General features: G+C 34.5%; 1 protein-coding gene across 2 annotated transcripts; it reads right to left on the bottom strand.

The window, feature by feature from the left end:
- Window positions 1-45: 45 nt before the first annotated feature.
- On the bottom strand, window positions 46-26,838 carry LOC121422522. 2 transcript variants are annotated; one of them, XM_041617653.1, is made up of 19 exons: window positions 26,610-26,838; window positions 26,085-26,157; window positions 24,187-25,703; window positions 23,599-23,678; window positions 14,397-14,505; window positions 13,589-13,663; window positions 12,575-12,663; window positions 11,241-11,314; window positions 10,396-10,484; window positions 8,443-8,526; window positions 7,906-8,057; window positions 5,687-5,747; window positions 4,916-5,021; window positions 4,038-4,216; window positions 2,956-3,025; window positions 2,265-2,362; window positions 1,918-1,992; window positions 1,143-1,277; window positions 46-264 (listed from the first exon to the last, which is right to left on the bottom strand). In XM_041617653.1, exons 3-19 carry the CDS (start codon window positions 25,465-25,467, stop codon window positions 118-120), a joined length of 2,904 nt encoding a protein of 967 aa, XP_041473587.1. In that variant the 5' UTR covers window positions 25,468-25,703; window positions 26,085-26,157; window positions 26,610-26,838; the 3' UTR covers window positions 46-117. The 2 variants fall into 2 exon arrangements, with proteins under 2 accessions (XP_041473587.1, XP_041473586.1); XM_041617652.1 differs by lacking the exon at window positions 26,085-26,157.
- Between the last annotated feature and the right edge of the window lie 428 nt (window positions 26,839-27,266).

The following is a 27,266-nucleotide window of genomic DNA, read 5'->3' on the forward strand; positions in this document are numbered from 1 at the left end:
TAACTTTCTTATTTAACATCCGATTTTGATGAAATTTTCAGCATTATGCTATTTGGATTTTTCTCTATTTATTCAATTCAACATTTTGCTAGGGTGGACTTGACCTTTAATGGTCATCTATCGATGTACTGACGTTAGTTGTTGCGCTTTATGAGCTCTTGATTGGAAGACCACTGACCTGACTGTATGGTCTTTGTAAGCGTTCCAATTCATGTGTTTCTGTAGTTTCTCCTGCAGTTGCTCCTCAGTCGGGTAAGGGAATTCCTGGCAAGCAGAAATAAATATCAAAGAAACCAATAGTGATTTCAAGAAGAAAATGATGAAGTGAAATGCAAATGAATTGAGACTCCAACCCCACAGCACAATACTGTGGCATAATGTTCGTTTTAAACTGATCACATCACAACCTCAAAGCACAATATCTATTGTATCCAAGGGCCACATATAATACCTTTCTTTGAACATTTGAAATGAGTTAATGTGTGAATATGATTTGATGACTCCCCCCCCCCCCCCCCCGGCTTATACAAAAAGAGAAAAGGCTTTGAATGTTACCAATAAATGATATTAAAGACAGTGACGCAGATTCATGTCTGCTGGGGCAGAAGAAAATATATGAGAAATATAGCTGAGTATGGGAGAAATTTAAACTCAAGAAGGAAACCAGGAGATTTTGTGAAAATTAACACAAAACAAAATGGGAGATAATTAACATTGGGGCGTTGCAAGAAACTTGCGATCAATTGCAAATCTATTTCCGTTCCCGAAATCAAGCATACGCTGTGCAATTTAGAGCAAATTTGTGATTGATTGCTAATCTGCTCCATGAAGCAAGGAGTGTAATTTGATTTGCTAAATTTAAAAGTGATCAACTGTAAAATTGTAACAGAATATTTGCAATTGATCGCAAATATTTCTTGCAACACCCCCATGGAGAATATAGCCAGCCCAGGGCTGGCAAAATCAAACTGAAGCGAAAAAGACAGAGATTTTGTGAAAATTGACACAAACTGGAGTGTTTGATTCTCTCTAGCAATACAGGAGGGGAGTGCTGGCTTGAGGAGGAAGATGAAAGACATAGAGTATGGTCCAGGAGAGCTTGAGGAGGAAATGTTTTAACGAAGTAAAAACAGTATACTCACATTTTTCCTGAGCAAACTAAGAGTGTCTTCTGCTGCATGTTCCAGATAGAAACTCTTTCTTATCATGATACACTCTGCTCCATTACTAATGAGACTTAGGCTTGGTTGGTCAGGAAATACAATATTATTCACTCCCTGATAGAGATGTAAAAAAGTTGTTTGATTATTTTTATTTACAAACAGATAAAAATGGAATAAAGAACATAAACAAACATGAGTATTAATATATAAATTGATAGGGTAGCCCAATTCAGCAATGCTTGTATAATGTTACTGTAATTCATCGGGCCATGAAAAGTTACATAAATATAAAGTATACTAGCTGTATACACATATAACTAAACAAGTATGTATAACAAATTGTATGTAAATCAGCACCCATACAGACAAACCTGGTTATTTTTATGTAAAGAAAAAAAGAAAGATTTTATCACTCTGCTGTCTTAATTCAGCATTATCATTTTGTCATTCATGATGGAGTAATTCCATGAAATACAGTCTAATAAAAAAATGTGTATGTGTGACCCACATTTTACGGCATCCATATTTCATTTTAGCAACTCCTCAAGCCATGATATTTTGAGAACATTAAAACTTTTAATATGAAGTAGGCCTATGAAGCAAACAGACAAATCAATTTTTAATCAATTTTCACATGAATGGGTTTGGAATAACAAAAATATCATATAAAATAGAATCATATTCATGATTCTATTTGGGAGCCATGTCAGCTGATGTTTTATCTTCTACAAATGGAAATTTATATCAAACTTACAAAGACACCTCCCTTGAGGAGTAGTTGTATCGTAACAAACATTGGATCCTTATCGGCATCAGTCGGCTGATCAATCTGTTACCGAAATAAAGAAATATACATTATGAATACTGCACTCTGTTTTCAGTCATCAATTGTTGTGATTTTGACATCTTATAAATTGACTTCAAAATCCAGAAAGACAAGCTGTCGCTAATACTCTTAATTTTGTTGTTGACTTGTTTTTATTTATATGTTAACTATTTTATGAATAGTATACTACGGTCATGTTTAAAACATGAAATAAATAAGTAAAATCATAAATCAGTTACATTGAGGCATGAACAAGTCATATAACATTTACTTACTGTTTTCTTAGCTATATCAAGATCAGTATGAAAGGTACGTCGTTGATTGACAAAGTTAACTGGAAGTCCATCTTCACCAAGTTCTTCCTTCTCCACATCTAACATTAAAAATGATCATAAAAACATTGATAATGATAATTATTATAATAATAATAGTACTACTACTACTACTAATAATAATGTTTTACTTTTATTCAGTGCTTTAATCATCAGAACATATATGCATAGCAAACTACAATTAAATTATCTCATTAAAACATTTTTAAACATTCAAATACATTATTAACTTTATTCACTGCAACTTAATGTTGGTAGAAATGGGGTCAATGTGTGGTATTTCCCTTTTGAGCCATTTGTCAAGGAAATAAAGGAAAAAATAGGAGAAACCACAGTTGTTATTTCAAATATATATATATATTTTGCCTCCGACAAAGATTCTGCTAGGATCGAAAGCTTAGGCCCCCTTTGAATCTCAAATATACATGTATGTAAGCGCCTCATACTTCCCATTTTCTATTTTCATTACTAATCTTTTCAAAATAATTTTGTTAAACATTTATACTTCAACTCCAATGATTTTTTTTTAATCGAACCGTAAAAAAGCATATTTATCAATAAACAATCCTAGACTGAAATAAACATAGATCATAAAAATGACATTATTACATTTTGTGAAACATTGATGATTTACCTGAACCACTGTCATTGTCGTCTTTTCCACCATCTCTCACTGACCCTGTCTTTAGATATACACCTTGGCTCTGAGATATAAAGGGAAATTGATTATCATATTTGATAATATTACATAGGTTATGTAGATTTGAATCAGTGATAGGTCAATACGCCATCACGTGACCATAGCTGCGAGGATCACAGTTGTTATATTCTGGGTTTTGACGTCACTTCAGTGAATATAAATGCGTTTTATTGTCAATTGCGGCGTTATATTCACTGAAATGACGTCACTCTTTGCTTACAAGTTGCGTAATCAGGTAGTTTATTTGATGTACGCGCTACTGTAAACACTTCGATTGCATTAAGAACGCACTTGATGTATTTTCAAAGGAAATTCTATTATGGCCTAGATGGATCAGAGCTGTAGCAAGAATGTCAGGTTGGAGCCAGATGATGAATGCAGTCTCTGATGGCAAATCCACAAATACTATATAATATAACAGATATTGCCTGGTCTATCGTTTTAATAAATAATATTTCAACTCCCCTTCGAAGCTATATTTTCCCTCGTGAGAATATTTTCCCTCAACGCTGCGAGCTTCGGGCAAAATATAATTCCTTGGGAAAAATGTAACTCCGCCGGGGAGAGGAAATGTTATATTCAAACTCTAGGTAGGCAATATCTCTATATTAAAGAACTTGTCATTGGTTTAAACTTTAGATCTAGTAATCAATGCATTAACATTCCACTGCAATTCTATTGTAAGTATTGATTTCATCATGATTGCATGAAAAAATGATTTTAGATGATAGAGCGATCATCAATGTTGGTTAAAAACTAGTATTTACTTTTCAATGACCCCATCCTCCCTTCCCTCCATTTTTAGAAAGAAATAGTAATAATAATAATAATGACGATTATTATAATAATGATAATAACAATAATGAATAAATAAAGAAATAATACAAAAACAATGAATATCTGTACAAATGAGCCTTTCAAAAGTTAAAGAACATTTCTGATTTCAAGTCATACAATTGAATGCTAGTTTGTAGAAATCAATTCAAATCAAGACATATCTATTATTGATCACCAACCTTTCTTGTGACCGGTGGTACAACAGAGCTAGTCTCACTACCATGCCCCTTGATTGAAACACTGCTGACTGTAGTAGAACTTCTACGACTGGTCTCAGAACTAGGTACGTCTCGTCTGTTGTTGACTTTTACTTTCTTTCTGCTCGGTGATTTGCTCTTGTCATCCATAATACTTGCAACTAAGACAAAAAATATTACAAAAGATTGCAAAATGCATTAATGATGATGAAAAGCTATATAAGATTTATTGTATTTCGTAGTGGTACAGTAGTAGTAGCAGTAGTATAGTAGTAGTAGTAGTAGTAGTAGTAGTAGTAGTAGTGGTAGTAGTAGTAGTAGTAGTAGCAGTAAAAGGAGTAGTAGTAGTAGTAGCAGTAGTCATAGCAGCAGCAGCAGCAGTAGTGGTAGTAGTAGTAGTCATTGTAGTAGTAGTAGTAGTTATTGTAATAGTTGTACAGTAGTAGCAGTAGTCAATGTAATAGTTGTATAGTAGTGGTAGTAGTAGTAGTAGTAGTAGTAGTAGTAGTAGCAGTAGTAGTAGCAGCAGTAGTAGCAGTAGTAGTAGCAGCAGTAGTAGCAGTAGTAGTAGTAGTAGTAGTAGTAGTAATAGTACTAGAAGAAGTAGTAGTAGTGTTCGTAGTGTAGTGACAGTAGAAGTAGTAGTAGTAGTAGTCGTCTGAGTTTTCATAGTCATACTCATAGAAGCTGCTAGGTGCAGTAGCAGTCGTAGTAGGCGCAGTAGTGGTATTAGTTGCATACAGTAGTATACCAAAAGATAATGAATACAATAATCAACTCATTTCAAAAATCAAGTAGAAGAATAGAACTAAATATGTAGTAATGATCAAGCCTATTACTTGATGTCAAATCATATTTACCCAGTGTAGTATCTTTGTTCCATGTCATACAAACATCCTTCCTCTTGTAAGATGAATGGACATTCTCTGGGACACTTTTCAGTTTCTTCAAGACTGAACAACTTCCCTGACAAAAAATAATAACATCTTCATAAGATATGAAATCACTTTGACATTCATCAATTGTTGATATAAAATCATGTAAAGTTAGGTTTAATTTACTACATAAATATTCTCGAGTTTACTTTCTATAAGTGTATGAATATATGTTTTGTATATTTCATACCAGTTTTTATCCTCCTACCTTAGCTGACCGCACATCTAATAATTGTCCCTTTTTCACGATTATCGTCTTCTTACTGCAAATTGTCCTATGCAAGTTGAAGAGATAATCTCTTGCATTAATCATGTTGTATTTCAAAGACTATTTTATTTTGTATGTTGCAAACCCTTTTTGGGATTTTAAAGATACCATATGAGGCCATTATCAATTAGTTATGGAAATCATGCACATTAAAGTTAAATATGTTGGGGCATCCAAGAATCGATACCCCTCGGACCTACTTTTCGTAATGCCATAATGAGTAGTAATATAAGACCAATAATGAAACATTTTGGGGTCGAGAAGGGAAGGGGTGGGAAGATATGTGGGGGGGTAAACCCCGGGGTATGTAGTCGCAACACACTTGTGAGTGAAGTTGTGATTACAAGCCATGTCGATGTCACATTGAAACATGATATGTGATATGTTTATAGACAATAAAGTGCCAATAATGGATCAGTTTTACTTACAGATTTGATGATGTATATCCAATCCGATTGGTTGCTATCTTGAACTAAGACGTCACCGGTGCTATGGATAAATACATCAGAACGACATCTTTTATTTATTCCACCTATAAAATATACACTATAGAACATTTTAACAGGGTGGTGATGATGTTTGTATGTGGGCGTTTTTTTTTTGGGGGGGGGGGTTAGGGTGTGTGCGGTGTGATGATAATAACAGTGGTAAAAGCGTTTTCATAAAATCAAATCAGGTATCGGTTAAAGTGATTGGGCACATGCGACCCTTTTGTGATGTTCCTTTTACTTTATTTATTCATTTATTTTTATTTATTCATTTATTTATCTTTTATTTATTTATCTATTTATGAATTTATTCATGTATCTATCTTGGGTTTTGGGGGTGAGATATTTTCTTCTTGACATAGGGGGACAGCAAAATTACTCCCTATTTATCTATTTATCAATTTATTCATGTATCTATTTGGGGGTTTTGGGGGTGGGGTAATTTCTTCTTGACATAGAGGGACAGCAAAATTACTCCCTGCCCCATGATATTATGATGATCATAAGAGATATTGAGGTCGAAGTGATGATGGTATAAAGATCATGATGATGAAGAGTTCCCCCCCCCTATTTTTACCCATAGGAGTACAATGCAGCTTCCAATTTCTACCTATGAATCTTTGAACACCATTCAATTTTTTCTAAAATACGAGGTCTCTCTCGATCTCTCAAAAGTTGTTTAAAGTTGTTAATTGTATTAACTTCAAACAATTCAGGTAAACCTGTATGCATTTTTTTTAATTCGGTTATTTGGGAAATAAAATAACCTTTTAAAGAGTTATGTAACCAAAAAAATTATACTCGAGTCTAATCTGAGCGTTTACAATATTGATTGAAAATCAAGTTGCGTTTAATTTCGAGAAAAAGAAAGGAAAGGAAAATGGGTCAAATAACATACTATCTTTTTAACATTATGTCAAAATTTCAAAATTAGAGTTTTACATTAAAAATGTCAAGCATTTTGCTCGCTCAAAATTTCATTAATAGAAATTTTGCCCCATACAGAGTGTCAGCCCCACCCCACAATATTGTTTTTGGCCACTGATATTGGTAACAAAATCATCATTGTATACACTCTTAGAATAGTTGGGAAAAAATGCCCAACTTTTAACCAACCCTGGGCAACATATACTGTCCACACAACTATTGGTTACAAAATCTACCCAAATTGGGTGATAAAAACTAACAATTGGGTAATGAATTTGCTCAATTGGATAATAATTGCCCAGAATATATATATATATATATATATATATATATATATACATATACAGTGCGTCCCAGAATAAACGAAACCGAGATTTAGCGATCATTTATCATAACTTAATCATAAATAGAATAGATAAATGACCTACCAATTTAAAGCTTAGAATCTCCTCTTTCATCTGATATTACTTAGCTTATTTCTTATTCACGCATGAGTGAGCAAAAACAATTTGAAGAAAGGATACCAAAAACTCATTTGGCGAGGGGTATCTGGGTTTCAAAACGAAAACCACATTTCTGAAAAGTTCAATATCTGCTCTTTGATATGGTACCTCAATTACAGAAAATGGTCAAGAAATAAAAAAGTTCTGGTCATTTGAAATAAGGCTTGTATGTCCATAATTTCATGAGATAAACGTGTTTTCACCGGTTTCCCACAGAAGCTTTCGCATGGTGAACAAAAGATTTAATGCATGGCCGATCGTCAACAAAACGGAATGTTGAGTGAGTTTGAAAGCCAGCCTGGAGAACCTCTTCATTTTATGAAATTATTGAAATTCAAGCCTTATTTCAAATGACCAGAACTTTGTTATTTCTTGACCATTTTCTGTAATTTAGGTATCAAATTAAAGAGGAGATATTGAACTTTTCAGAAATGTGGTTTTCTTTTTGAAACCCAGATAACCCCGCCAAATGAGTTTTTGATATCCTTTCTTCAAATTGTATTTGCTCACTCATGCGTGAATGAGAAATAATCTAAGTAATATCAGATGAAAGAGGAGATTCTAAGCTTTAAATTGGTAGGTCATTTGTCTATTTTATTTATGATTAATGATCGCTAAATCTCGGTTTCGTTTTTTCTGGGACGCACTGTATATATAATTTACCAACATACATTACCCAACACAGTGGACAGTATGTTGCCCAACATTTGTAAGTATCGGGGTACGTACGCAAAGAAATGAAAGAGGCAATCTTTAGGGTGCGTTGGTATGATGTGAATGGGCCAGTGAGTGAGGAAACGAAGGGATGTCAGGAAAGCATGTTGATCGGGATCGTTCACACTCTTAATACCTCCCGAGACCATGAAAATATCCTGAAAATCCTGAAAATAATCATAAAACAAAAAATGATTTAAGCAATGTTTATCTGATAATTACAGGTATGCAGAATTTTGTACGATGAAGCATTAATTTATTCTTATTACGCCTTCTTTTTAAAGAAAAGAATGACACATGGAACATGATATCTTTAAAGTCCTAAGGTGGGGGGGGGGGGGGCACACATGCCCGTTGAATGAATTGCATACAGTGACAACAAATAAATTTCCATTATACATCGAAAGGATTTTTGAAACTTAATCTGGTAAGGAAAATATAAAATCATTGGGATGCAACCAGCCATCATTCGAATATTCATGTATTCAAAGATTTAAATGATAAGACTTAAATATAAACTCAAGATGGGAATGATAAAAAACCTATATATACCTCAACAGATATAACAAGTAGCTCGCATCGTGACTTGGTGATAACAGTAGAAGCACGAACGGTCTCATTCAAGATGGCAAGCTCCTGTAATAAACGAATGAGAAAAATGTTTTTTCTTGAGATTACAGACATATATAGATACAAGTGCAGGGGGAAAGGGAAAGGAAAACCACAATACAATTTAAGAGATTAAGGTGTAATCTAACCAAGGAACAGATGATTCACAAACGAAGATAAAATAGGCCCTATTTTATATCTGGGCCTCATTTTTTTTCAAAGAGTTACGATTGATCCAATCAATCACAACTATGGATAGCCAGCAATGTCATCTAAAAAGCATGTTAGTTCCACGTCTTTTCTAGATATGTTGTATATTCATACATCCATCGTATTTTTTTTTAATTAAGTGGAATTCTCTTTGGTTACAAAGGATATTGTGCAAATTTCCTGTACAAAGAATTATGACTTCAATTGATTTCCATATCATTGCGATAGATTGGATCAATCTTAACTCTCTGTAAGATGGGATCATGGATATTATGGCTAGAAATTAGATCCCTTTTCTACTCTTTATTACTTAGGGCCTACAGTTATACAAGCTTGCTTTTATGTAATACACTGTTAGAAAATTTATCCTTAACCCTATCTAGGCCGGGGGGGCCTCGGAGGCCCCCCCCCCCCTCAACGAATCGCGCGATATTTTCGCCGTGCGAAATTTTTTGACCGCGCCGCTTGCTGACTTCTTATTTTCAAGTCTTGCGCAACTTTTGAGACCAATTTTGCGTCACCCGGGTAGCGCGTTTCACTCTTCACTAGTCGCTTTTTGGCTACTTTTCCGGAAAATGCCTTCGCCAGGGTGTAAAACGGAAATGCGCACCCGGGTACGTGGTTCCGAAATTACGCAACATTATGTAAGTGCATGTCAGACCGAAAATTGCTCAAAAACGTGATTTCGTGTACAAAGTCAATGCAAATTGTGTTTCCAACCAAAATTCATAAATGTATGATTATTTTTAGTTTTGCAAGTCTATATGTATTAATTTTATGCTTTTTATGATCACAGAAGAGTCCCCAACAAATTTCATTGAAAAAACAATGAAAAACAAAAGGTCCAAAAAACAAAGAAATACATAAGAAATTGCAAAAAACAATATAATACATAAGAAAATGATTTGATATCACAATTTTTTCATGTACACTTGCTAAGGACACCACAAAGAGTTTCTATACCAAAAATTAGTACATTTGGAGCTTTATTTAGGGAGTTAGAGGAAAAAGTATGATTTCGCATACTAATTACGCATAAATTAGCATAATCACTTAATAGTGATTTGCATGAAATAAATTTCTATACAATCTTGTAGATTATGCCCCAGGCAACCCGCGTGCCAATTTTCGGCGCGATCGCGCTCTCGACGGCCGAGATCTTTGGGGGGGCCTGGGAGGCCCCCCCCCCGCGGCCATATGAACTCCAGAAATACCCCGGCCTAGATAGGGTTGAAATAAAAGAAGTTCCTGCAGCAGAGTCTCGAGAACACCTGTAATCTTAACAGATTGCGTAATCTTACAGGAAATTGGTATTTGGTGTATGGCATCTTACAAATTTCCTTGATTAAAACAGTCTTTTCACCTTTTCAAACAGACCTGTTCTGTTAAATTGCAGGAAAAAATCATGTTTCATGAATTTACAGAATGATTCTGTAATTGCTTTCTGCAAAATCTTCTTTTATTTCTCTGTAAAATCACGGGTTTTTTAACAGTGTAGGTCCCATCATATTATCTCTGGCAAAAATTACGCTTAAACTATTTGTTTTACTTGAGTGACTGTCTTGCAATGATATTTTATACTTCTCATTTGCTTGTAATTTCATATTATGCAATATGCATTATTGTTGTCGTTGTGCACGCGTTCAAACGATGATTACTTGTTGTGTTTTAATCTAAATAACTCACTCCAAAACTTTGTCCTCTCCTTAAGAAAGCAACGGTCTGGGTAGATGGCTTTCCTTTGGGTCCATGCATCATGAATATTGTCACAATCACTGCAAATGAAACACAAAACCAAGATTTCAGTTTTTAAAGAAAATTAATAATAACATCGTGCGCTTCATATTTACGTGACATGATTTTGTTTTGATTACACCGGGATGTGCATTTCATTTATTCATATTAAGCCAAATAATTTCTAATTCATTTATTCTATGTTCGTTTTTTGTTTTTTAATTATTTATGTGATCTTTTAAGTGTTCTCATCACTTTTAGATGTTCGGTCAATGGGCAATCAATTATTCTTGATTTACTTATCTATCTGTCGAAACATAATGTGTTTTTTAAGACAGCTGTATTTAAGGCTGTAAAACTGCTAGCTGATCATTGTTTCATTTTCCTGTTGATACATTATTTCAAGAGGAATATAAAACATTCATCATCCAGCAGATTTTTTTTATTATAATGGGCCTATACGTAAAAACGAAGAACACATCTTACAAAAGACTAAATGTGTGAGGAGAAAAACAACATCTTTCTCGAAAGTCTTCTAATAGAAAGAAAAGGGAAGTAAAAATAGTATGCTTTAAATACAGCTCGAATAAATTATTACAGCATTAATGAATACTCATCAGAAGCCGTAGACTCGGAAGCCGAACACCCCTCCCCCTACCCATATCAGGCACCATATGTTTTCAGTAAACGTGTAAGAAAGTGAAAATGACCATCAAATTGTGACTTTCCTTATATTTCCCCCCACCCCTTTCAAAATCATTCCATTTTCCTAAACATGATGTATATATTTAACTCACATGTTCCTGATAAGATAAAGTAGAATGCATGGGGAGGGTGGCCCTGCCGGAGAACAGCTCGATTAGCACCATATCTAAAGATTCAAAACAAAGACAAAACAGTTAGAAAATTAGTTTATTCCATTCTCGATGCTATTTATAAAAAATATGAAATCATAACATTATCATGATTAAAAATAAGAATTGTATATGAATCTTCATGTGAAGTATCTCAATCATTGTGTCCTTTTTTTATCACACTGATAGCAATATCTTATCTCAGTGTGTATCATGTCGACTTTAATTAAATTCGCAATATTTTTTTCCATCACGATTTTGGAAAAAAAAGAAGCAATATATGAATCTAATCTTCATGTGAAGTATCTTAATCGGGATGCTCTTTTTTATCACACTGATAGTGATAGCAATATAACAATATCTGAGGTCAACTTGTATCATATCTACATTTTGATTAAATTCGCAATATTTTTTTTCATCACGATTAAAAAAGGCAATATATTAATCTTCATGTGAAGTATCTTAATCAGTGTGTTCTTTTTTTGTATTACACTGATAGTGATAGCAATATCTGAGGTGAACGTGTATCTTATCGACTTTAATTAAATTCCCAAGATTTTTTTTCATCATTTTTATCAGATTTTATTTCAAAATAAACATCGATTCATCCATATCAATAAATCAAACAAGAAGGAATAAAACGTCTTTTGATCATAGTTTATACAATAATGAAGAACAACAATAAAGAAAATACGCGTATGCACATATGCGTCACCCCATCTCCCTTAAAACATATGCACAAATTTTAATAATGAGAAAGTTAATGAAATTTATAATGATCGTGTTGATGAAAACATGAAGAAAAGAAGTAAAAAAACACACATGAAGATGAAGAAACAAGAATAATGAGACGAAGAAAGATGGGAAGAACAAGAAGATGAAAGAAGAAAAGAAGGAGAAGAAGGAGGAGGAGAAGAAGAAGAAAAAGGAGAAGAGCAAGAAGAGGAAAGAAGAAGACGAAGAAGGTAAGGAGAAGAAGAAGGATGAGGAGGAGGAGAAGAAGAAAAAGGAGAAGAAGAAAGAGGAGAAGAACAAGAAGATGAAAGAAGAAGAAGACAAAGTAGAGAAGGAGGAGACGAGAAAGAAGGGATGATTAGGAGGGGAAGGAAGGAGAAGAACAAGAAGGATAAGAACAAGAAAGAAAATAGAAAGAGAGAATGAAAGAAAGAAAGTGAGAGAAAGAAAAAAGAAAAATAATTAGAAGCAAGCAAAAACAAAAAAATAAGAACAAGAAATAAAGAAGAAAAAGGGGAACGTTTTAAAGAAGGTACACTCACGTTTCGAGCCATCCTGCTTTACACAATCTTCCTTGCATTCTGATTGGATACTCAGCGAATGCCTTGATGTTACGTAACGCAATCTGCACCTGCAATTTAATTATTGATATGTTTTTACTCGTAAGAATTTTTATTTAAACCAAAGTCGGTGGTTTCATTTGAATAACATAAACAATGAACATACAAGTCTAACCATGTTGAAACAGTGTGACTATAATGATAATTTAAAAAAAAATCAGTGGTCTCGTCAATTTTTATGTCGATAGAAATAGAACGACTGTTGTCAACTTAAAGATGTTAACATGATAAATATAGTTATAAATGTAATGCACCTAAAATGAATTGTGCATCAAATAAGGAAGAACCGAAAATCGAATCGAAGAAATCAATGCATCAGAGAGAGAGAGAGGTAGGGGTGGGGGAGAGAAATAGAAATTGATAATCAATAATTCCTAAATCTGTATTTCAACTGATGGCATCGTCACTTGATTAACTAAAAAAATACGTTCATGTACATGAGTAAGATCTGATATGAGGGTGATTACATCAGTGTCTCAATTCGGGAATATATAATACCGAATTACATTTCCCAGCATAACAATGAATTCTATGGATACATACAGAGAAGAAATAAGACAATTTTAAAAAGTGCTTTCGAATTGTCTCTAATTTCAGTTAAATATATTGGCACTTTAATTAGTGCCACCCCCCCCCTCCCCCTCCACCACTACTCGCTCATTCCTCATGAGCGTAGTAGCTTCTTGCAGAGTCCGAATACAAAATGTATTCAAATTATGACACATATAGTATTCAGCGACTTGAAACCCCGACAACAATATACTTCTATCTATATATGCACTTACAGAACTTTGTTAATTCATATTTTTATAGTTTGCAGTGAACCATGACTTGAACTCAATTAATTTAGTAATATCTATTCCAAAACAGAACCTAAAGTTATTCAATGAAACAGATAACTATTGAGTGAATTCAAAGCAAATTTATTGTACTTACATATTTCAGATCTTTTTCTGTTCTGTTATGGGGATGATCGGTCAATATCCGTTTTGTTTCTTCTGACAAACGTTGCTACACAAGAAGCAAAGTCATGCATCAAACAATAATTGTTCTGTTTACAAAAGATTGATTACTAACTTACTATTTCTAATTTTCATACATATTATTTATTACAACGAGAAAAATTTGCACTCTATATCCACTACTCAGCAGCTTCTAAATGTTGATTAATGCATTAGGATTTAGGTATTCTTGAAATCATACTCTCAAAATATTTGAGTTTATTTATTGTTCTTCTCCATAACAATATAATGTAACATAAATGTAACAAATAGGGTTTTGACAACAAATCAGGCATATTATTGAACATAAAATCAGTAGCAGAAGATGGATTGCCATTGTGAATAAAATGCTTTAAAATATTACAAACCGAAACATATGTTAATAAAATAAATATATATAATCATATTATCAGCAGAATGGATGAATACGAATTATGAAAGTATCAAGTAAAAAAATCAAACAATCCAACTCTTGCTATGATATATAATCAAGAAGTGATTAATTCACTCGTAGGAATACGAGTGAATAGTTAACTCGTAGGAGAAAGTGAGTAAAATTCACTAAAATAAGAGCGACTTGTTGTTAAGTGAATTTTCAACTTTTTAACAAGTGATATCTGTGTTAAAAACTTTATTTTTGTAATTGTGTTCAATCTTAACTCACTCTAAATTGAGTGATCCGTGACGTCACTATAAAGGGGAGTGAAATGTGAGTGAAAAAAACATAGTGAAGTACTACTTACGGATTTATCAGCCTTGAAATAATCAGGATCAAAGAATAATCGATCGCCATCGTGTGATCGTGTTCCGACTTGGATGAATGATTGAAACTCTGATCTTTCTTCCTCAATGCTATATCAATTATAATAGATATAATTATGATAAAAATTGAATTTAAGTTCGGGTTTAATTTCCAACAAAAGGCGAATGAAAATTCTTCTCCTTACAAACTATATCATACATAAAAAATATAATGTAAATCCACGCATATCTTCTATTTTATATCTTTTTGTCATCCAGTTGTCTGCCTCACACATATTGTAATCAAGAGTAATATTGGATACATGCACCAATGTACTGAAAACAAAACTCCGGTATTAGGGAGAGAGTATCATTGATTATTCAGACCGCCATTACTTCGAATATCATTTCCACTACTGTGAGGGGAAATAATATAAGATATCTGGTGATTATTATGAGAATATTCGTAGGCATTGAAGATATGAGCTGTCCATATACCAGTCTCTAGGGTGTTTTCTTCCATATTAACTGTTTAGGAAAATACTCTCAACCGTCGGTAGGCGGCGTAGGCCTATCACATGACATTGATTCACGAATCTGATTGGTTGAAAGTTTATAAGTGTCGGTTGATTGTAACGTTGAAGTACAAATAAGGGGCCCAGTGCATAAAACTTTTGCCATAAATAACTCTGGCAATTTTTCTGCCAGAGTTTTTTTTATGGCAAAAGTGTTATGCAACGGGCACAGGCAGTGGCGTACCGTGGGTCACGGCATTGGGGGGGGGGCACCAGCAAAAATTTCGGGTCACTTAGGGAGCGCGCTCAGTTGTCAGGTATACTGACCTAATAGAGATTTTTTAAGGACATGCAGTGCCATCAAACGAATATGTATCTCACTGATTAAATAATGCCAGCGCGAAGCGCGAGCTGAAAATTTTTATATTGAGGGCTAAAAATTGACAATATAAGCAAATTGTAATCATGATACTTAACTGTCTCGTTAAACAAACAATGCGAACGCGAGCTAAAATTTTTGTATATACTGACTCTAAACAAGGAAATTTTAAGGATTATATTTTAGAATCCATTAAGAGTATATATATCTCACCAAAGTCATCTAATAGAGCAGCATGTTTTGATTTTTAATAGAGCAGCATGGACTTGTTTTGATTTTTAATAGAGCAGCATGGACTTGTTTTGATTTCGGCCCTCAAACCCGGGACAAAATCCACCCGAATCGTATTTATTTCAGCTGATATTTTGTAAAGATGAATAATAGCAATGGCTTCTTCTCAACCTTCACATGGTAAACAATATTTGCTCAGAAATCGTGCGGTTGGGTCGGATTCTGGTTCTGAAGATTCAACCACTATGTCTTCAACGTCGACGAACACAACTGAGGAGGCGCTTAAGAGTCTACGTACAGATCTTGATGGTTTCGCTCAGCAAGTACTAAGTAAGTTAGATACATTGAGTAGCGGCATTTTGAGTATTCAACAGCAGATTAAGACCATTAACTCAACCCTAGCCGATTTACAAATCTCAGTACAAGATACAGCAGATAGAGTGACTGAAATAGAGCAAGTGAAAATACCAAATGTTGAGAAAGAGGGAAAGGATGTTGCCAAGAGACTGACTGATGCCATTACAGCATTGGAAATACATGACCGTAAACAGAATCTATTGTTTTACGGAATCCCCACCACAAGCACCAACAAGTCCCAGAGGAAAGCAGTCACCGAATAACGCAGCGCCATTTCCAAGCTTGGATTTTCGCCCCAGCAAGCGGAGGATATCCCGATAGTGAACGCCCACCGCATACCCCGAAGAATTCAAGCTGAGAAGGCTCGATCTGATGCGACACCGTCAACACCGGATCCGATCATCGCAAGATTCGTAACGATGTTCGACCGTGACTCCATACTCCAAGCATACTACGAACAGCAGCGAAAGCTTCCCCCTGGAACCAAGATGCCTTTCACTCTTCGCACAGATCTTCCTCCCAAATTGAAAGAGAAGCGTTACAAGTTGGAGATTAGTGCTTATAGGCTGAGGAAAGAACAAGGAAAATCTACCAGAATTCGACTAGTAGGAACTGATCTTTCTCTTGAAACGCGTAACAAAGGCCAAAAAGAAGCACCATGGGTTAAACATGTTGACTAAATTATGGCAAGCCTGTGCCTACCGATAAGCTGACATACTACATCTGGATAGATAGTATTTTCGTGACACTTTTTTATAGACTATACCAAGATTTATAGATATCTTTTGAGTTGAATTTCAAAGTCAGCTATTATTCACTTTAAAGTGAAAGAACTTATTATTTCTAAACCATATCAATAATATTTTGCTTTCATTTGATATTACATCAAAAATCGGTCATGTTTTTTTCTGATTCACTGTTGGCTATTCGGCCGGAGAGTATAAAGCTCTGGCTGGGGCAGTTAATGGTGGGTCGGGTAAATGTGACTCATGCATGGTGTATTCTGGTTTATTACAACTTTCTTTGGTCAAAAATAAAGCAAACTGGGATTTTATACAAACTTATGCAAATAAACTGAAATTTGCTTATTGCTGTTCATGTACATCTCAGTGTGCCTGCATGTAGATGAAAAGAAAAAAGTGTTAAAACTAGTCAAAGGACCAAAGTGACATGCATGAAGTAAGAAAATTGTTAAAGCTAGTCAAAGGACCAAAGTAACAATGTCATGTATGAAGCAAGTTGTTAAAACTAGTGAAAGGATTAAAGTAATATGTATGAAGTAAATAACTTCATAATGTTTTCATTTAAGAAAAACAATGGTTTAAAAATTTATTTTTAGCTTTAATTTATTCATTTATTTTGCTTATGCATTGGAGTAACCATGGGTGCATGGGTAAGGAGTACCTACAGGTATACGCATGCAGTGAAAAGTATTCAATATATTTCAGGTCTGATATTAGAGACTATACTATATTTGCAAATTCTTTTTCAGGCCTCACCTGTTTTTAATGTAATTTACATTATTTGAAATTACTAATGACATGTCTTGTGCAGTGATAAAACGTAAACTACTCTAGACATGTCTATCCACACATGCATACCATTTTCTTCTCCTTGCTGCATATTGCAATGTGAAGGCCAGTATGAAATTGGAAAGGTCTTATGAATTGAGAAGTTAAGAAAGTTACTTATTATTTCAGCTGTAAAGTATTATGAAAAGTTGTGACTTTAAGTGGGTTGGATACCTTGTCACAATGTCAAGTTTTATGGAAGGATTTCACATGTATGTTCGATATATTGTCTACGTACATGAATTTGTAGATGTCTTTGTTCTATGTTCGTATAAAGAAAAAACCCACAGTAGATGTGTTACAACTTTAGGAAGAAATGTCTTGCAGAAAACATTTTATGTTAAGCTATCGAGTGTTTTGTATAAGGAAACAAGAATGTTGTTTTATTATGGCTGATGTCAAAATAATAACGGTAAATTGTAGAGGACTAGGTGATAAGAATAAAAGGAAGGATGTGTTTGATTACTTATGCCGTAAAAATGGCTCAATCTATTGTTTACAAGATACTCATTTTGATGCAGGATTATCTGACATAATCAAACAAGAATGGAATGGAAAAGGATTTTTCAGTTTTGGAAATACACAATCAAGAGGAACTGCCATTCTATTCAATCCTAAACTTGATTTTACAGTAAATCAAACAAAAATAGATCCTGAAGGAAACTGGGTAATTTTGGATTTGGTAATGGTTTCACTGAAATTCACATTGATATCATTGTACGGACCAAACGAAGATAATCCTGATTTTTATGAAAAGATAGGGAAAATTGTAACTGATTTTGATAATCCACATATCATTATATGTGGTGACTGGAACTTAACACAGGATCAAAATATGGATAACTATAATTATGTAAACATAAACAACCCCAGAGCTAAGGGAGTGGTTGAAGAATTAAAAAATAAATTTGAATTAATTGATCCATGGAGACAACAAAATCCATATGTTAAACGTTTTACATGGAGGAGAACATCTCCAGTAAAACAATCCCGTTTGGATTTCTTTTTGTGTTCAAAAGAGCTTTTGTCTATTTTAAAAGAAACAGATATATTGCCTGGTTATCGAACAGATCACTCAATGGTCACTTTAAGTCTTAGATGCTCTGATTTTGCAAGAGGTAAGGGATACTGGAAATTTAACAACTCCCTCTTAGAAGATCAAGCGTATGCAAACTTAGTAGTTGAAAAAATTATTGATCTTAAAAAACAATATGCTGTATCTCCATACATAAAAGAGAAAATTCAAGATATACCAAGTCAAGACCTGCAGCTGACTATAAATGACCAGTTGTTTTTTGAAGTCTTACTAATGGAAATAAGAGGTTCAACAATATCTTATTCTGTGAAGAAGAAAAAAGACATGATTGAAGAAGAGGATTTGTTAGAAAAGAATATACAAAGATTAGAAAGTGAACTGAGCTTTAATCCCAACAGTGATCTAGAAAGACAAGTATTAGAAAAACGTATTCTACTTCAAGAAATAAGAAATGTGAAATTGAAAGGTCAAATGATAAGAGCACGTATAAACGCCATTGCATATGGAGAAAAACCTTCCAAATTCTTTTTAAATTTGGAGAAGAAAAGAAATGTTGAGAAAACTATGTCGTCTATAACTTTGAGCAATGGATCAGTTGTTGACAACCCAAAAGAAATAACAGATGAATGTAAAAAATTTTATTCAAAATTATATTGTAACAAAGATCATACTTTAGACACAGAAAGTTTTCATGACAGGTTAAAGAATTTGGAGATAAACAAATTAAAAGACCATAACATGAAAAGACTAGGTGGTCCTTTAACCTATGAAGAAGTGACTGAAAGTCTTAAAAAATGAAGAATGGGAAGGCCCCTGGTTCGGACGGATTTACAGTAGAATTCTTCAAGTGTTTTTGGAAAGAATTGGGACATTTTTATGTCAGAGCAATTAACTATTCTTATAAGACAAAGAAGCTCTCGAATTCACAAAGATTGGGAATTATTTCTTTAATACCCAAAGGAGAGAAACCTAGACAATATTTACAAAACTGGAGACCTATAACTCTTTTGAACACGTCATATAAAATTGCATCTTCTGCTATAGCCAATAGAATTAAAAATATATTGCATGAAATTATCCATGAAGATCAAAAAGGGTTCATGAAGAATAGATATATTGGAGAAAATATTCGTATTATTTATGATACTCTCCATGAAACTGAAGAATTGAATACTCCTGGGATGTTGTTATTACTCGATTTCGAGAAAGCTTTTGATTCAGTTTCACATAATTTTTTATACAAAGTCTTAGAAACATTTAATTTGGGGCCTTCCATTCATCAGTGGATTCAAACGTTTTATAATGAAAATATGTCTTCAGTATACATAAATGGTCATTTGTCAGAACGTTTCTTTATAAATAGAGGCTGTAGGCAGGGTGATCCCCTTTCCTCTTATTTATTTCTGTTATGTGCTGAAATTTTAGCAGTTATGCTTCGTCAAAATGATTGTATTAAAGGAATTGATATTAAAGGAAATATTCGGAAAATTACTCAGTATGCAGATGATACAACCCTCTTTTTAGATGGTTCGGTTGAATCTCTGAACAGTGCCCTTTCTGTTATTGCGATTTTTTATTCACTTTCAGGATTGAAAATTAATGAAGGTAAAACTAAAATTGTTTGGATTGGATCGAAAAAATATAGCCCATACAGAATTAAAACAAAAATGAAACTCTCGTGGGTCGATGATGGCTGTTTCACTTGTTTAGGTATAAACTTTTCTTTAAATTTAGATAACATTGTATCTCTTAATTACATACCTGCCCTAAACAGGGTGAAGCGCCTAATTCAAGTCTGGTCAAATAGAAACATAACCCCACTAGGTAAAGTAACTCTTGTTAAAACTCTTTTTCTTTCACAATTTAATTATTTAATTTTGTCTTTACCAAATCCATCACCTGTGTTTATAAAAGAGCTGGAAAGGGTTCTGTTCAGTTTTTTGTGGAATAAAAAACCTGATCGTATCAAAAGAATTCAGATTTGTAATTCCTATATGGAAGGTGGTGTGAAAATGGTAAATATTGAATGTTTCTTTATGTCGTTGAAATTAACCTGGATACGAAGAATGCATAATGGATTCATGGATAATATATGCTTCAATTCTTTTTTGCATGCCATCCCTTTTTCAGACTCCAATTTTTTACTTTATAGTCATGGCTATTTAGAAAAGTTTGTTGATACAATAACAAACCCTTTTTGGAAAGATGTACTTTCCTCATGGTGTATTTTTCGGAAAGCAAATAGATGTTCCAGTAGAAGAGAATTCTTTTCTGAACTCCTATGTCATAATGAAGACATAGTTATTAACAGAAATCTAGTTAACTTTAGGCACTGGAGTCAAAAGGGTTTAAGATTTGTCAACGACTTAATAGGAACAGATGGTCAGGTTTTAAGTAGACAAAGAATTATTGAAGTGTACAATGTTTCCATTGATTACCTTACATATTTCATTATAAAACAAGAGATCAGTGAAAAGTTAGAGAGTTTTTCGCAACCTGATAACGATTTTGTGAAGTTAACCACTCCATTGAGACCAAATGTCATTACTGTATTGATGAAGCAAAATAAAGGTTGTAAAAATATTTATGTTCCATTGGTGAAAAAAAAGGTATCTAATAACTTTCAAAGAAAAAAAAAATGGGAAGAGAGAATCGGAAAACAATTCTCACTGGAGAAATGGCGTTGTTTTAATTCTATACCGTTTCAAGTAATGACAGATGTTTCAATCAGGTGGTTTCAATATTGCTTAATCAACTGTATTATTCCAACGAATTTGTATTTGTGCAAAATCCAAGCTAAAGCAAGTAGTACTTGTACTTTCTGTACCTCCCAAGTTGAAACTATTGAACATCTGTTCTTTGAATGCCACTTAGTTAAAAAAGTATGGGCATACTTTGAAAGGAGACTGTTTGAAAGATGCAAATTAGTATTAAAATTAACCATGGAAAATGTTCTTTTTGGAATTACTCCCATTAAATATAATAGAGCCTTAAATACACTGATTATTTGGATAAAATGGATGATATATAAAATCAAATTAGCTGGAATTCGTCTTATGCCACAGAAAATCCTCAACGAGTTAAAGAATTATTTTTTGTACGAAAAAGCTATTTCATGTGAAAATATGCAGCAAGCATCTTTTGAAAAGTGTTGGTCAAATTTTATTAATCTTTTCGACTAATGTCGAAAAGATTTTCAACGGTTTGCGAGATACAATTTTGCATCTTTTTCTTTCGTTCTCTACATAAATTAAAGCTATGTTTTTGCTTTTGGTACCGTAAATGATTCATTTGTAATAAGACTGTATTATCAGCTTTTTATACTGTTAAACACTCACTTTCTGATTATTTTTGTACATTGACTGAAAACAAATGTAAACTGAAGCCATATTGATTGTGCAAGCAGATCTACATGTAAACTGATTATATATTGAATAAAACACCCTACTGTGGGTGAAAAAGAAATTGGAAAAAAAAAACAATGCGAACGCGAGCTAAAATTTTTGTACATACTGACTCTAAACAAGGAAATTTTAAGGATTATATTTTAGAATCCATTAAGAGTATATCGTCGGCCTTATGCCAAAAGGGCCTTAACCCGATTTTAGGGGTTCTGAATATTTTATAATAAATTTAACACATTTCATGTAAAACTTAATAACTTAACACGTTTATCGAAATTGGCTTCAAAAGCAAAAAACGACCACAAACTTTTGATTATTAGAGAGGCCAAAACCTTTATAAACGCCATTATCTCGGAATGGCCAAAAGCAGTTAAGGCCCTTTTGGCATAAGGTCGACGATATATATCTCACCAAAGTCATCTAATGCTAGTGCCATCCTTTGCTGATTTTGTTAGAATTACATCTAAACACAGTCATGAAGCACCTTTTGTAGTCATGTAATCATGATTATCATACGTATCTTACTAATCAAATACTACAAGCGCAAAAGCGCGAGCTGAACATTTAGGAAATATAGACCTGAAGAGGGGCATTCTAAGGGTTGTTTGTAGGAATTCTCTAAGACCCTACGTATTTGACTAACCAAATGATGCGAGCGCGAAGCGCGAGCTGAAATTTTTGTATATATTGACCCCAAAACATGGATATTTTAAGGACTATAGTTACGAATCCATTAAGTCAGAGTATACATATCTCACCATAGTCATCTAATGCGAGTGCCAAGCGCTTGCTGATTTTGTTAGAATTACATCTAAACACATGGAGCACTTTTTGAAGTCATTGTAAATTTTGTAATCATGATTATCATACGCATCTCACTAATGAAATACTGCGAGCGCGAAGCGTGAGCTGAAAATCTAGGAAATTCAGACATGAAGAGGGGCATTCCAAGGCTTGTTTGTAGGAATTCACTAAGACCCACGTATTTCACTAACCAAATGATGCAAGCGCGAAGCGCGAGCTAATATTTTTTGATATTCAGATCAGAAAAATTGACATTTTAAGGACTGATTTTAGGAGTTCATGAAGAGCAGAAATCTCACCAATCCACTAATGCGAACCTTAGCACGGACAGGAAATGTTTTATATTAAGACCTCAAAAATAGGGCAATAACTTTCAGTAGTCATGAAAAAGAAGAATATATCACTACTTAAAACAATAATAACTCTATTGCGAGGAAATGTATTATTTTGTTGTATATTGATTTGAAAACGGGAGGCTTTATTAGTACAGCAGTTTTATATGTCTCGTTAAAAAGTCTATGCGAGCACCAGGAACAATGAAGACACAATTAAGCAAATAATGTTTCATAAAGTTGTGAAAATGCTTCTTATGTTATATAACATAATATAACACTATGATAAACAACAATTTCTTCTTTCCCCTACTACGTTTCTTTTCCTTCTCCCTCTTTTTCTCCTTTTCCCCGTTTTTTTTGGGGGGGGCCAGCCGATTGGGGGCACGTGCCCCCCATGCCCCCCCGTAGTTACGCCACTGGGCACAGGGAGTGTACAGCAAACAAGATTTCGCCTTTCTCTGTGCAAAAATATACTAAAAATTGTGGACCAATGTTATCATGAGAATACACATTGAAAAAAATCATCAGTGCAAGTTAGAAAAAATTATAATACTTTATATTATTCTACTTACTTTAAGTAACTTCGTCGGCAAATTTTGACGCAGTTAAGTACTAGCCGAGCAATTCGTCTGAAGCGTTCTCGAGCAAGTTTCTGAAAATGAATAAAGATAAATAGAGCGGAAATTTGTTTGTTACCTGATTAAAATGCTTTGTTAGATTGGATGGCATTCTGCCAAATTGATTGAGAGATCTTGGTTTCCTTGTACAAATTACCCAAACGGCAGAACGAACGGCTTTGTCATTATCATAATACAAACAAATAAGACTCTGGTTAGAGTAATTTTTATTTCAAATTTTCGAATCTTCATTTAATTCATCTTCAAGAACCGGACTATACCAAAACAAAAATGAATATACTGTATGTATATAATAATAATAAGAGTCAGAAAAATTCGAGCAACTAAATAACGAAATAAGAAATATTATGGTCTATATAAAAGGAATGGGTCCTGCCAGGATGTAATGAAAATAAGGGCCGGTAGGGACAGAAAATAGTTCCATCGTAATTTGATTTACAAGCAGGCCATATAAGCCTTCTTTCGTCTTCAATTGTCCACTCCTTCTTCGTGAATCAAGAAAAATATTTTAAAATCACTCACCACTGACATCTGATCCGGGACTGCGATGTTAAGATCCTCAGGTAACGGTGACCGTCGTCTGCTCAACGAACTCCTCTTCATCCCTTCAAACGACCCTCGTTGACCAGGGAGGATATCCTCAGGTGGCTGAAGCGACCCTCGTCTATCGCAATCCTCATCAATCACATTAGAATCAACAAAGAGGGAACCCCTTCTCAGGTTCTTCCTAGCTTGGTAGGACACCGAGCCGTTAGCGTCTCGAAAAGTGCTGGCGATGCTGGCTCGTCTGCTTTCAAACATCTGCACACCCGGTGACGTTTGACCACCGATGGTGGTGACGCTCTTCGTGCGCTGGCGCGACGCGGTTGTGGCTCGCCTACTACGCTGCGGTAGAGGGGACGTCGTTGCCAAACTAGCTGATCTACCTCGCGTGCGAATTTTGTTTTGTTCCGATGCCATTTGTTGAGATGTAAGTTTATTTATTAGGTTCGTCACTGATCTGCCTCGACGTTCATTAGAGATCATAGTAGGGCGACGCCGAATGACATAATCGGCAACCATTTGTGACTTCGCTTCTTCCGTTTTTCTATTCATAGTGAGATTAGTGGCACTCGTCACCGAGCCTCGACGCACTGAACGACTGGCGGTGACAGACGGAGCACCGACGATCTCATCAATCCTGTTCTTCAGTTCTCTCAACGACTCCAAAGTCGACAGCGACGAATCAGAGTCTGTATCTGACCCTGAATTCGAATTCTCAACGTCATCGCTCCCGTCGTCACCGGCCATCTCATCGGGTTTCTTCTTAGGAGATGCGCTCTCTCGTCGTAGTTGAATCGCAGTCTTGGGACGTTGTCGTCTAGGTATCAGGGGCGGTCGTTCTAAGGTTACTGTGGATCGTGGTCTAATAGATGGTCTCCGTTCTTCCTCTTTAATTGATTGTCTTCTCACAGTTGTTACCTTACTTTGAGGTTCGTGTGTCTCTGGATGATAAAGAAGAGGAGACGAGTCTGCATAGAACGATGTAATGGACATGCGATGAGGAGCCGACGCGGCTCTCTTACCAACAATCGACATCGGAACCCTGTCTTCATGGAGGTCATCGTCTGCATCGAAGTCTCCTTCTCGTGCTACTGATCGGACAAGATTTTCGAGTTTTGATGATCGACGTCGAATCAGTGCTGTGACAGGACGATGACGCCTAATCATCGGCCCAGGGTCGAACCCGTCGTCGCTCCCCTGAATGTGAGAGTCATCAATGACAATGTTTGTCTTGGTCGGTCGTGCAGAATGGCGCATCATCTTATGTCTGTTTTATGTTGCATTTCCAGTCATAATATACACTTTAAGACCTTCTGCTCCTTCTTTTTCGACCTATTCCTTCTTTTTCTTGACTGCTGAAGATTATTCCTTGTTTAGATCTAGAACCTCAAATGTTCTGATGAATCCAGTATCATTCCCATGAAATAATAAAGCATTTCCATTTTTCAGTGTTATACGTGTTTGTGTTACCTGTCGACCATTAGAGCTTGTTTTGTCTGAAAAAAATAGAATATATTGGCACGTTATGAAAATTAGCGACTCTACCACTCATTTAATATTTAAAATACAAGACATTCAACTCGATGTATTTTATGAGTCAAGGCCCATTACCCTGACATATATAAGCAAAGTCATTCATGAGTGGAAATCGTTGTATCGGAAAATTGGCTCTATACGATTTCAATCATTTACATGTACATTATGCTTTGTATGAAATTATTAAGAGCTCTTTACCATTAGTCTGTTTTACATGACAAGTACAATATATTAAGTTCACCTCCTTCCATTTTTGTAATATTACATTGTAAAGAACAAAGTTTATATTTTAGTATTAAATCTTCAATAAATCAATCATTGTTGTTTAAACTGTTGAATACCTATCTCATCTGATTCTGAACGTTTGTTAATAAGGAACCTGTGGAATGACAGCAAAGATCCTCTCCGATTGACCTGGCAATGAAGATAATATTCCTTACCAAAATTGATTTTTTTTTTCAATACGACAGTTTTGTATTAATTTCATTAATACCACAATGAATATTTTGGTCAATAACGTCATTTTCACAATCACATATTTACCATTACATACTAATACTTCTACTGCTACTACTGTACTATACTACTACTCCTACTTCTACTTATGATGGTAACAATAACAAACATGATAATAATAATATTAATATTAATAATGATAACAATAATAATTATTATTATTATAATCTTACGACTAAAGCTGCAACTTTAATGACATCAATTTGATATACTGTCATTCCTTATCAAGTTAATTATACAGTACATTTATCATCCCCATTTAATGCCCTTCATAGGATTAATTCACAAAATGAAAGTTTATTCTACCCACACAAAAATGATTAAAAAAATGAATTATTAAATGTACTCACCAGAAGATTTCTTGAAAACCCAAATGTTCCGTTTAGAATAAATAAAATCCAATTTATTAAATCATACGAGAACAGGTGCATTGCGATACATCGGCTTGACGATATTACACTCCTTACACAAACTAGCACTCCTAGTAACAAGACATACAAAGAACTACCAGTCCATTTCTTCTATTCTTCCTCTCCAGAAGCACAAATCTAGAAAGCATATTTGTCCATCTGATCCGTCAGCCAAGGAGTTTCAATAAAACACTTAAGAGTTTGGAGAAAGAACGAGTGAAAGCGTTGAGGGGATTTGTTTGTCTTTACTTTACTTCTCAAATCGGGGCTAACGGCTGAACGAGGGAACGGTTAAAAAGGAAGACATACATGTACTCCTGTCAATAAAAGAAAGAAGCCTATCATTTGCTTGAATGACAAATATATGATAGTTAGCTCGGGAGAAGATCTGTTTCTTTCGTCTATAAGTAGACTTTAAGCTCATGTGATACTGAAGAAAAGATGATACTTATTTTATTTCAAATCCTCAATGCGACATGTCTACATTCAGGAAATATCTACATTTAATCCCCTCTCCCCCCCCCCTCTCTCCTGATATCTACATTTAATCCCCTCTCCCCCCCCCCCCTCCCCCCCCCCCCTCTCTCTCTCTCTCTC

Source organism: Lytechinus variegatus, chromosome 10 (genome assembly GCF_018143015.1).
Source record: "Lytechinus variegatus isolate NC3 chromosome 10, Lvar_3.0, whole genome shotgun sequence".
NCBI lineage: Eukaryota > Metazoa > Echinodermata > Echinoidea > Temnopleuroida > Toxopneustidae > Lytechinus > Lytechinus variegatus.